The sequence below is a fragment of the Bemisia tabaci genome, chromosome 8 (genome assembly GCF_918797505.1).
Source record: "Bemisia tabaci chromosome 8, PGI_BMITA_v3".
Taxonomy (NCBI): domain Eukaryota; kingdom Metazoa; phylum Arthropoda; class Insecta; order Hemiptera; family Aleyrodidae; genus Bemisia; species Bemisia tabaci.
In genome coordinates, this window is record NC_092800.1 from 9,067,890 (window position 1) to 9,080,704 (window position 12,815).

Below are 12,815 nucleotides of genomic sequence, written 5' to 3' on the forward strand. Positions count from 1 at the left end.
TATTTTGAGGTTAGAAAGTTTGGATTGGATTTGTGATTCGTGATTCGTTATCATGGCCTAACGAGTGCACGTGCTCTTGAATACTTTTACAATTAATCTTTTTACTTTTTTAAGTTGTTGGAGTGTTTCTAAAAGTAAATAGTCCACTGCACATTTTCACCCATTTGTCTTTAAAACATCTGAAAATGGGGAAGAAAAACAAAGTAACTCTGAACGAGCACAATGTAACCAATGTAAGTACTTAACTATCTCTGCAGGTACTAACTTCTAAATTTAGATTTCATTAGAGTCGCCATGCATTAAAACACCACTGAAGTCAACCGTTGAATGAGGTATTCACAGCCTACATGTTCTGCATATATAAGTACAGAGTCATTATCTCAGTGGGATAGCTGGCGTCACTTTAGCGTTTTCCAGGTCCCTACTTCCCCGAGACTTCTGTGTGACGCCAGGTCACTTTTTTGATACACGGGTACCCGGCCATCCGATATAAACCAAGAAGATATGAATTACCACTTAATCCACACCGCCATTTTGCATCGAAAAAGTGACAGGAGCTTGGCAGCGTACACCGGGCTCGGAATTCGTCGAGCAGAACATGACGCCAGCTCTCCTATCTACAGTATGACTCTATGTATATAAGCTGTGGGGCATTCCTAGCCTCCTGTTTGTTAAGAGGGTGAACCAAACTGCATTTATTGACGCGTCGACTAACGGCAGAATCAAGGGTTGCGAGTGTTTTTTGAGATATATCGATACAAATAGACTACTCACTTATAGTAAGTAAGTAATAATATAGTAAGTATAGTAGTAAGTTTGACCAATTCAATTAGCCAAAGTCCTAACTAACGATAAAATGTAAGGAGCTCTGGTTTTTTCTAAAACAAATTGTATACGTAAGTGTCCCACAGAGAAAAGCGTGGAGCTGGAACCCTTCCCCTCTCCCTCTTACAGCATTTCTAGTCGCGTCACACACTGGTCTCAGAAGTAAGCACTTGGTCGAACAACCTTGAAAAGTGACTACATCGCCAGTCCAGTACATCTATGTCTTAATAATGTGGGTTGGGGGTTTATCTCAACTTGTTTCTCACTCAGGTACATCAGACATGTAATGAAACGGAAATGTATTTATGCTTACTGTAAGCTCTCTCCTATGGGGGATGAAAGGTGGTCGTTGGGATGGATTAAAGAGTCTACCTAAATTACCTTTGTAATGCTTGAAGTAGCCACCTGCCCATGTTATTAGAACTGGGAAGAAAAGAAGAGACAAATGTCACATCCAAAAATTGCACCATTCAACAGATACTTACATGCTAACCAATGGGCCAACTGATGATTGATGCATCCAGACTGATGTGACTTTTATCTCTTCTTTTCTTTCCCCAGTCTTACCAACTTTACTTAGGCGATGATGGTCACCTTACTGTAATATTTCTCTGTGTGTTTCAGACGGCGGATGATTTCGAGGATCTCTCTTCGGACATGAAAGAAAATCTGAAAGACTTCAGAGATGTATGCACTCATCTTAATCTTATGAGTAATTGTTTTGAAAACCCAAACAGATCATGACTTACAGTGTTCAAGAGAAGCTTCCAAAAAATTAATATTTGTGTGTGAAATGGTGAATATTGATGGCCATAGTGCGAAACCTCGTATCCAGGCTTGCAATGTTGCAGACTTGTTGTCACTATGTTTTTTTTTTTTTGGAAATCTAGTTGCCTCAACCTCTTAAAAATTTTCTGGATTCTTCCTCTCTGCCAGCAAATATTCTGAATCAATCTCTAACTATAGGTTTGACTTGTTTCTCTTCGAAATAATAAAATAAGAACAGAAATTTTGAAGCACTGCAATGGAGGTACATGGTTTGGTACTTGGGACATTGAATGATGTTCATCTCGATTTTTAATAATTTAACGGAACTGTGCTGCTGCTAGTAAGTTCAAATTTTAGATTTGCCCAAGAGATACACGTAAATTGTTTTGACTCAAGGACCTCACAGTTAGAGAAAAAACGGAGATTTCTACATTTGGTCTGTTTAGTTCTTTTACTTATGAAACAGAAAGTAAAGAAGTGGAATTTGAATTTCTCTTCATTATTTGATTAGATTTGATCCAATGAATCGTGTTTTATTTAACCTCAGTGTATTAACTTAAGTTCCAGTAAATTGTTTACCTCCGGCTCATGGGTATTACTTACTGTATGGGTTATTCTTTTTTTGCAGAAATTTCGTATCGACATTGTGAAGTATGACCATGAAAAGTTTGAATTTGATATGATTGGTATTCCCCCAGCCATTGCAAATGCTGTTAGAAGAGTGCTGATTTCTGATGTAAGTAGTGTTTTCTTACGCTTTTTCAAAATCACAAATATAGTTTTAATTCATTTAAATAGAGTACGAGGGGCGTTCAATAAGTAAGTATCCCCCCTCTCTAAAATCCATAAGAATGGACCAATTTTAAAAAAATTGGGCTCAAAATCTTCCTTAGGATATTTTGAGTTCAACAAAACAAACTGCAACAAAATCGGACTATGTGCGGCCGAACGCGAGCCGTTTGAACGCGCCGAGGTGCTCGACGCTCCCGCCGAATCTGCGAGGATTTGAAGTCCGCTACAGGAGAAGAGCTTCTCTGCCAAAGCCTCAGTCGTTCATCACTGACGAAAAATCAAAGAAATTTTTGTAGAATAAGGGGCTTACCTCACTTCTCCACATAACCAGCTCGATCCAAGTAAGTCTGATACTGAGACTAAGACTAGGAGAACAGCTTTTGGATGCCTCGTGCGTGGAAGTCTTTCAGCTGACCGCGGATGAAAGAGTGGACGGCTTGTTTGACCTCTTCTACTGATTCAAAATTAACTCCTCCGAGTTCAGATTTCAGATACGATAATAAATGGCAAACCAGACCACCATTTATTCCCGTTCCTGAAATCTGAACTTGAAGGAGTTAATTTTGAATCAGTGGAAGAGGTCAAACAAGCCGTCCACTCTTTCATCCGCGGTCACGCTGAAAGACTTCCACGCACGAGGCATCCAAAAGCTGTTCTCTTAGTCTTAGTCTCAGTATCAGACTTGCTTGGATCGAGCTGGTTATGTGGAGAAGTGAGGTAAGCCCCTTATTCTACAAAAATTTCTTTGATTTTTCGTCAGTGATGAATGACTGAGGCTTTGGTAGAGAAGCTCTTCTCCTGTAGCGGACTTCAAATCCTCGCAGACTCGGCGGGAGCGTCGAGCACCTCGGCGCGTTCAAACGGCTCGCGTTCGGCCGCACATAGTCCGATTTTGTTGCGATTTGTTTTGTTGAACTCAAAATATCCTAAGGAAGATTTTGAGCCCAATTTTTTTAAAATTGGTCCATTCTTATGGATTTTAGAGAGGGGGGATACTTACTTATTGAACGCCCCTCGTAATAGTAATGATAATATAATAACAGGGTGTCTAGCATCAGAATTTTCCCGATTTCATCAGGATTTGAGGAAAAATTGGTCCTAAAATCGAGATTTGAGAAAATTCGGCTGTCTCCTCATTTTCAGTTAATTATCCACTATCTGTTCGCTATTGTTTCTTCACTAAAAATCAGGATTTGGAAAAATTATGCAATCAAGATTTAGCAGTTAGAAATTAGGATTACCCAAAATGAAAAAAAAGAACTTGACATCCTGAATAATGTTATGACCATAATGACTTAAAGATTAGCAACAAATTATTGGATCTTTATAAGCACCAAGTTTCTGCGTCCAATACTGAACATTTGAAAGCTGCAAAATTTCTATTAAGTACATTACAAGCATAATAGATTGCATCCTAAGAAGCTTTTAAGTTCTCTTTTTAAGTTTTCAGAAAATGTTATTTGCTACTTAATCAGCCGGTACATCTTTGAGTTTCAAGGGAAAATATTTGTGACTTTCTTCCAAAATAAATATCACATCTGAGAAAATAGAGCAGCATGAGTACCTTTTTTTCTACCTGCGCAGGATACAAAATTTAGTATCCTTTGTGTACAGCAAGAAAGGCAAAGTTATTTGAAGTAGGCTTTAGAGCTACGAATGTGAATACTTCTAAGTGAAGGTTGCTGAGTAATGGGGGAAATACTGTAGGAGTATACAATCTTGCTGAATGCATATCAGTCACACACTTAAAAATAATTTTCATCAGCTATATGTATTTTTCTCCTCTAAAAGGCCAGTAGGTTATGAAGGATGAAGTGAGGTCTGAAAGAAATATCTATAAATTAGATTTTTTGCCCACACTGAATTCTCCTCAAATTATTTTCTCACTCACATTGTAAAAAATCTCAGTCACATACATTTTTCTGTTCTGGCCCACCACTAGTTGGTGGAGAAGGCACCTATGCATAAATTAAATAAAAATATTCACTAACTTGCTCAGTCTCAGTGGTGTAGTGGTCAAGGCAGTTCGCTGCCAACACTGAGGTCCCAGGTTCAATCCCTGAGGTGACGGATATTTAAGGACAGTGACCGTGGTCCATCCTGACCGTGGATGACTATTCCACTCCAATACCCTGACCCTTCGAGGTAACAGGGTGCAGGAGGGACATAGTCACCCAGTAAGTAATCCGTCTGCATTGTTTAACTGGGTTGTGAAAAATTGGTGATCACTCGTAGTGTGCGCGACTGCCAGCGCTACCTATCAGTGGAGATTGTAACAACACAGTCCTACTTGGCATGGCTGTGCGCCGAAAATCCGTGCTCTGCAGCGTCTGCCACAGTCTGTGATAAGATGTACTGTTGGCTATCAGACGGCCGCGGAGCCTTGCGGGAATATAGAGGTTACACAATGTGTCAATAGCACTAAGTTAAGGAGCACAGTCCAACTTAGGGCTGCACAACAGCAGTTGCCAGTTGCCTTGGCCCCTTGAGGGCGCCTCGCGGGTAGGCCCAGCCTTACTTACTATTCATGAACTTAATCCCACCATGGCACTGTAGCAGCTGTTTTTATGGCCCCCATTTGCTTCTTTTTTTTCTTTTATTATCTTGAGTTTGCTGATATCTTGTCATGTTATAGATTTAACTCACTTTCCTCTGTTTACTTTCAGGTGCCCACCATGGCTATCGATAGGGTTCATATGCTCAACAACACATCATTAATGCAAGATGAAGTGTTAGCTCACCGCTTAGGTTTAATACCTTTGAAAGCTGATCCTAGGCTGTTCGAATACAGAACTGAAGGTGTGTGAATTACACTTTTGTCTCCTCACATAAGCATGAAATCATTAATGTTTGAGGCGGTAGCATTTGTAAGGATGTTCACACCTAACCTCCAGTGGCGTGGCGTGAATTGCGATGTATCGATTGTTATGCCATTTAAACCTATGTAAAAGGATCGATAAAAAGGGTGTTCGCAGCGAACACCTTAATAATTGATTCTTTACCATAGGTTTAAATGGCGAAACCATCGATACATCGCAATTCACGCCACGCCACTGCTAACCTCAGTGGTAGTATGTATTAACGTGGAATGCTGGTAACACAGAGCCAAGTTGGGGGAGAAACTGACCGAGAAAATTCAAGAAATTTTTATGATTGTCCGAGATTTTTCGTAAGGAACGAAGGCGTCCAGTTTTTTTAAATATCTTCGTATTAACTTGTATCCATGATGAAACTACCAGACCACATATTTTGTTTGCGGAGTTTACAAAGCCCTGCTCCCATTTTATTTGTTGTTGGTGAACAAATCAGTATCATTTCCTGACATTTCCAGAGTTTTCTTCGCATGAAAAAGAAAGAACACAAAAGTTTTCAAAAATGGGCCTGTCGCAATCTTTTGCTAGAGCAAAAATAAGATTTGTTTCGTATAGATAATGCCTCAAAAATCACGATGAGTCTTCGGCAAAGTCTGAAATGCACTCATAACTTCACAATCTGCGTAAGAAATTTGCGGGTTTTTTTTTTTGAGCTTCCCACTCACACGATCCCCCCCGAGCTTCCCGACGCGCCGGCACAGGTGAACATTTTGTTAGAGGAGTCTCTCCATCATCAGCAATATTCATCATGGCCGACGCTTCCGCAGTTCTGCGCGTAATTCGAGTAGAGTTCACAGTCAATCAGGAAAATATGAATGTAAACACGCCGATTGTTATCTGGTCTTATCCTGGTTGGGTGTAATCTCGTCCCATCACACGTGTTGTGGTGAATTGTCGTCGGCCATGATAAATATTGCCGACGATGGACCGACTCCTCTAACAAAATGTTCACCTATGTCGTAGTATCGTCTTTGAAGCGGGAAGCTAAAAAAAAGCAAATTTCTTATGCAGATTGTGAAGTTATGAGTGCATTTTAGACTGTGCCGATTCGCTCATTGTTATTTTTAAGGCATTATTTGTAAGAAACAACTCTTAGTTTTGCTCTGGCGAAAGTTTGTAACAGGCCCATTGATGTTGAGTAGTTTGCCGTTTAGAAAATGAAGTACGACAGGAAGTCTACAACTTCGAAAACTGAGATACATTGTCTTGTAGTTTCACCGCTGATATAGTGAATCAAATTGTAACATGGACTCTGAGAAGTTTTATAATATATTATTGTCAGGGCTCGGGTCATAATGGAAAGAGTGCCTTTTGATTTAAATTTATCAATTTTTAATGTCTTGCTTTTTACATTATTAAGGTACCCATCCATTATTTTTGTCATTGTCTCGATTTTATGAAGAATTTTTAATTTTTCAGAAGAGAGTGAAGGCACTGACCAAGATTCCCTCCAGTTTGAATTAAAAATAAAGTGTAGTCGAAATGTTGCAGCAGGAAATGACAAAACCTTACCCGATGATTTGTATATTGATCATAAAGGTAAGACATTTTTTGTTTCTTTTTAGCATCATTGGTTTAAAGTTTTATCTGTTTATTTACTTGCTCTTGAAGATCCCAAAATGAATGTATACTTGCTCTTGAAGATCCCAAAATGAATGTATAAATGAAGATCCAAGCAAGTGTTTGATACCTATTATAGTGAGATACTCGGCCTTCCTGGAAGAAAGCATTTTTTTTTTTTTTCAAAATTAATTTTTCAGTTATCAACATATGTTGACTATGAATCTAAAACTTTATTTCTAGGACCTAAAAATGCTATAATGTTTATGGGAAACAGAGAATGCGCCACCAGAAAAGGTATAAGTTAAAGCACACTGTTAACATGTTTCCTCTTCAAAATTACTGAAGGAAAAGTATGGAAAACAACTTCTAAATTAGCTACAGGTGTTTACAGTTAACATTGGTTAAATGACAAAAATGCAACTGTCATCATTTGTATAGTCTACCTTCTATCTGATCTGTGTTCAAAATAGTTGTTAATATCTTATTTAGGAGTTGATTTCCGAACTTCTCGTTTTGTGACCTGCCGTTCACGTAAAATTTTGAAGAGGATATATGGAACGTTTTCTTCCAGCTCAGGCTTTATCCAGTCGCCCATGCAAATCATGTAATCAGGGTTCACAATCAGGAATTTATTTTCTTTCTGCCTTAAAACCTTTCTATTTCAAAATTTTACAGCCCTTGCTTATGGAGGGCTGAAAAAGTAGCTTGCTCATGAAAAATTGATTACCTTGCCTGCAAATTCACAAGAAAAATCTAGCTTTTCCCAAAAGGTCCTAGGGGAATCAGAGAAACCTTGAGGTTCTCATCAAGGAACAAGAAAAGTAAAAAATTGCACAGGCCGTGATCAAATACTTTCTTAAAGGAAAAAAGGTAAATTAACAAACACACTAAGTGAAAAAAAAAAAAACACTAAGTAGCTGTAACTTTCACTCAATGTGCAATTAGGAAAGCTTGTAGAATCAATTTCTACAGGGTTGCCAGAGACTGAGAATTTTAAAAAGTCTGGGAGAACCTGGAAATGTCAGGGGACATGACAATAGTGTCAGTGAAAAATTTCGAAATCACCTTTATTTGTTTTCTGGGATGGGTTTGACATTTCAAATAAAGAATATTGCGTAAAAACGATTTCAAAATTTTCAGCCATATGGCATATCTTCAACTGTCAGGGAACCGCACCAAAATATAACAGGGAAATAAGGGAAATTAATTTGCTTAATTTTTTGGTACTTACCTAACGCTGATGCAAAGTAGCAAATAATGTGATTTCAGAAAAGCTGGTCAGATTCAAGTCCTCAGATGTTCAGAAATTGATTCTTGGTCAGGTGCAAGAAATTGTTGACATACATTTCTTAGTAGGAAGATTCTATCGTGAAATAGAAAATGTAACCATGTTTGAAACTGTTTTATCCACTTTTTCAGTTTATTCAAAACACCTCAAGTGGATACCAATCGGAGGACAAGAGGATCTTTACAAAGAAGAAGAAATTGGACCCATTCATGACGATATTTTGATTATGAAACTTCGGCCAGGCCATGAAATCGAGTTGAGAGCATTTGCATACAAAGGGGTAGGGAGAGATCATGCCAAATTCTCGCCAGTTGGTAAGTATTATCTCAAAGTGTAGCAAGTTTATTTTTATTGCCTAATGTATGTCGTCAGGAATAAAATGGCTTTGCCTATAATTTTTCAAATATGTAATGTATTCCGGGTTTCCAAGTGGAAGTTTCGTTCAAAGGTTAGAGAAAGTCAGGAAATTCGAAAATGAAAAATCTTCATTCTTGATTTGTTTTTCCAATCAAGTCCTTGGCATATTACATATGTCGGAAATGTACCTAAAACTTCCGAAACTTCAAAATTTGGGGTCTGAGCTCCTAGAAATATATTTTCGTGTAATTTCTTGATCAGAGCATTATACCTAAGGATAGCCTACCTTTCATGAATTTAAAGTTTCCTGATCGTTCTTCAATTTGTTCTGCCAAGTTTCCGATTAATTTTTTTTCTTTTTCTTAAAATTCTGGTACCTTTTCATTATTACTGAAAGTATTATCCATTTAAGAAAATGTCTTTAATGTTTTGGCTGCCTGAACCTTACGAAATAATCCCACTTCTCTTTTTGATGTTTGCAGCAACTGCTCATTACAGACAATTACCAGAGATCAGAATTCTAAGATCTGTCGCAGGAGAGAAGGCTCGGAGACTTGCCACCTGCTTTTCACCAGGAGTCATTGGTATCAAAAAGAATAAAGAAGGTAGGTGTCATAATGTTGAATGGTGCCCTTCATTGCCTATACCATGAGTGTATTTACTCTATGTAGCAGCATTGCACTGCTCAGTGATACTGTTTTAACCGTCTTTTCTTATGATCTCCGAGAATATAGCAATACTGCATTACACTTTAATATTACACTGCTCAGTGATACTGTTATAACCGTCTTTTCTTATGATCTCCGAGAATAAAACGAAACTGCATTACACCTTAATACACCATTAATAATGACTCAACAGGGTGATTCAAAAGTCCCCCCCCCCCCCTTGTAATCCCTAACATTCTTGCCTCTTCACACGGTGGTCCTTTCAAAATTTTTGGGGTTCCCAAAAGTGGGGGTCCTACCTTTCTGCCGTGCTAAGGAAGAGCGCTGTATGAACATTTGAGCGTTGCTGAATTTCCCTCTATAAAATGTTTATTTTTGAGGAAAGTTATGATTATTTTTCCTTGAAATTTTCCGGAACTATAGGTGAAATTGCAGGCAATAGTATCTGAAAAATTGGAAGAAAAATATTCATAAGTTTACCAAGCAATGTGTGTTTTATAAATTGAAATTTGGCAACGCCTGAAGGTTCATACGGCACTTTTCCTTAGCACGGCAGCTTTGACCTAAGAGCGCTCACAAAATTTCAAGTTTCCATCTCAATCTGTTCACAAGTTAACGAAGGTGTTGTCTGCTGCTGGTGATGCGAGATTTTAACATCACCCAGTGTAACTCTTATAGTTTTTAAATAGGTCACAGGTAGCATCCTAGGGAGGATTTTGCTTGAAAACATGGTAGATTTAATTCTACGAACATGAAAGATATAGCGTGAAAAGTTGAGAGCTGAAAGGAAACTCATATTGTACGGTTTTATAAATATAAGATAAAATTTAACTTTAGTTGATAGCTTCCACCAGTTAAAAGTGACATGTTTTACCTAAGTTTTTCTATGTTTATGTTTAGGGACGGAGGAAGCTTATGTTATTGATGCTAGGTACGACTCAAGTAGCAGAAACGTTTTCCGGTATGATGACTTGAAAGACTGCGTAGAAATGACAAGAGTGTCGGATCATTTTATCTGTAAGTTATCTACAGTTCACCCAAGTTTTTCACTAATTAAATCATTTTAAAAAAAAATCAGAGCCCAGGTTCAGAACTCATCCTAGAAATTCATGTAGATAATTTTTGAATTTCAGTTCCTCCCACAATCGTTCAATCAAAATAATCAATTCAAATCTGTACGCATGTTTTCCAAGAAAAATCTCATTTTAAGGATTTGATTAGCATTCCTGTAAAGTATAATCTAATTCTTGATCCAAGCAATCAAATTTTGGCTTCGAGTGAGATCGTGTGTGCGAGAAATAGTCAAAAATTGAGGAATAAGCTTTAGGAGGTTTTGAATATCCCCAAAAAATGAATTTAGAACCATTATATCTGAAAGCAAGAAAAACATTACACTTTGTTAAACCTGCATGGCTTTTGGGGTAAATTTTATTCATTTATTGTTTTTTAGTACCTAATGAAAGTGTTTTTTAAACCATAACTTTTGTATTTTGCTCCAAAAAATTAACCATAAGATAACAGGCTCAACTGCATGATTCCAAATGTCTTATGAATGTCGTAAGCAAATGGTCATGATTGTGTTCTTACTAACATTGAAATTCTAATTCTGTCGCTAATTTTATACAAAATAATTATTCGATCATCCAGAAAGAAAAAAATATTGTAAAAAGTGGCATCATATGATAGTAATTATATTGGTTCTAGTATCTAAACGAGCTTTAATCGCGGTATTTTCAGAATTTCATAAAATACGTACAGAATTTCTAAATTGTTGATAGTTAAAATATTTGAGGAGCATTCGAGGGCAAAATTCTAGAGGAGTTCGTAGATTTAATGGATCACTACATTGAAAACTCCAGAGGTCTTCGTCAAAAACATACAAGACTTGGTAAACCGTCAACATTAGACTATGTACTTGTCTAGGCATTTGATAAAATGTCTGATTTTACAATTTGCCTGAGACATAAACATGTTTCACCTTATCTGTGACCAGGAGTCCATATTTCTGATGTGTTTTTTTCTCTGTAAGTTTGGTTTTTTTTCCAGAACATAAAAGAAAGCAAAAATAATAAGATCGGACCTCTTGAGGATCTTGCATTTTATTCATAATTTTCTCCATTGATTTTGTTAAGTTTTTCTAAGCAACAGCAGTTTCTGTAACTTGTTTTCTTTTATGTCCTTTTTAGTCACTGTTGAATCCACTGGAGCTCTTTCTCCTGATATACTGTTCATCGAAGCTCTCAAAACGCTGAAAAAGAAGTGCAAAGAGTTATCGGACCAGATACCATGATAGTATGTACGCCAAAATTTCCAATCCATTTGTTTTCTTGTTTTGAATACCTTAATACATCTCCGTAATGGACGTGAGACATCCCAAGATCCTCAGCTGCCATCCAGGTGGAAAGAAAGAAGCTGTCAAGTACCTCTTTGAAATGTTACAATTACATAATAGCAAAACACTTGCTTTCTAATACTGAAAATCATATCTTTAAAGTACATATTCATATCAATGGCTAAGAAATAGTGCTGCTAACCTACAAACTAAAGGTTTCACTGGACGCAGAAAAAACCTCGAATTTTTTGCAACTTTGAGATTAGGTTTGCAATTTTTTTATACATTAATGTGTCATTGCAGCGCTCTCATGCAAAATTGGAAAAAAATATGAACCTCAGCTTGCTTATTTTATACTGTAGAATGCGGCAAAGTAGGTAACTCATTTATGCCAAAATTGCCAGTTAAGCGGTATTGGTCCTTAGCCATTGACACAATGCTCATTTTTAGGCATATCATTCATACGATACCTATTCATGCTGAGCAAAATCTTCAAAACTGAGAATTCGAATTTCTACAAATTTCAGTTCAGAAACTGAAGTTTACCAAGTTTAACAGCACATATCAGGTCCTGAAGAATTTTGTTTGAGTCCAGCATTAATTGTTTTTCTCCTCAACCTGTATCATCATACCCCACAATGTATGAAACTGTGGATTTTTTCTATTTCTAGTTTAAAACATCTTGATCTACAAGATTTTTGATGTTTCGGAAATGTAGCATTACTTGCACATGGTTGATGGTTATGGGTGGAAGAATTAAACATTTCCACATATTTGAAGTGTGCACTTAATTTTGTGATATTCATGTTTGAATTGTTGATTATGAATAAGTGGTGTAGAAATGTAAGTAGCCATGCTTGTGGAATGCAAAGAATACTCAGAGGTACGCTTGGAGGCACGCTTCACAAGAAGATCAGGAACACATATTTCAGAGTCTGCCTCTTATGGTGTAGTGGTTGTAGTGCTAGCTCTATGATCGGGAGGTCTCGGGTTCAATTCCCGGCTAGGCAACCCGAGTTTGATGGTCTCGAACAATGGTTGCCTGAGATTTCTTGGTAGGGACGGAGGGGGATGGGACTAAAAGCGCAGGATTAGCCCTTGTGGACTATTTGAAGCACAGTGAAAGCTCGCTTAGTCGAATTGTGTAGGGACAGACTAAAAATTCGACTTAAGCGACAATTCGTCTTAACCGATACTCCACCAAACTTATGGACGCCTCTAGGGACCGAAAAAAACTTCGACTTAATCGGTATTTCGTCTTAATCATAGTTCGACTTAGCAAGCTTTTACTGTAGTAAAAAAAGAAGAATTCAAACCCTCGCGTGATTGGTAATGATTGACGTCATTAG

General features: G+C 37.5%; 1 protein-coding gene across 4 annotated transcripts in view; it reads left to right on the top strand.

The window, feature by feature from the left end:
• Positions 1-47: 47 nt before the first annotated feature.
• Positions 48-12,815, top strand: part of Polr1C (RNA polymerase I and III subunit C) — a 54,786-nt gene continuing 42,018 nt past the window's right edge. For 2 of the 4 annotated variants that reach the window (XM_072303608.1, XM_072303607.1), the window contains exons 1-9: positions 48-233; positions 1,450-1,512; positions 2,222-2,329; positions 5,052-5,184; positions 6,678-6,797; positions 8,241-8,423; positions 8,949-9,071; positions 10,035-10,151; positions 11,321-11,426. In XM_072303608.1, coding sequence (XP_072159709.1) covers positions 186-233; positions 1,450-1,512; positions 2,222-2,329; positions 5,052-5,184; positions 6,678-6,797; positions 8,241-8,423; positions 8,949-9,071; positions 10,035-10,151; positions 11,321-11,424 — 999 coding nt within the window. In that variant the 5' untranslated portion in view covers positions 48-185 and the 3' untranslated portion in view covers positions 11,425-11,426. Of the gene's footprint in view, positions 234-1,449; positions 1,513-2,221; positions 2,330-5,051; positions 5,185-6,677; positions 6,798-8,240; positions 8,424-8,948; positions 9,072-10,034; positions 10,152-11,320; positions 12,420-12,815 lie in introns of those variants that run through there. The other 2 variants (XM_019060399.2, XM_072303609.1) reach the window with 2 other exon arrangements.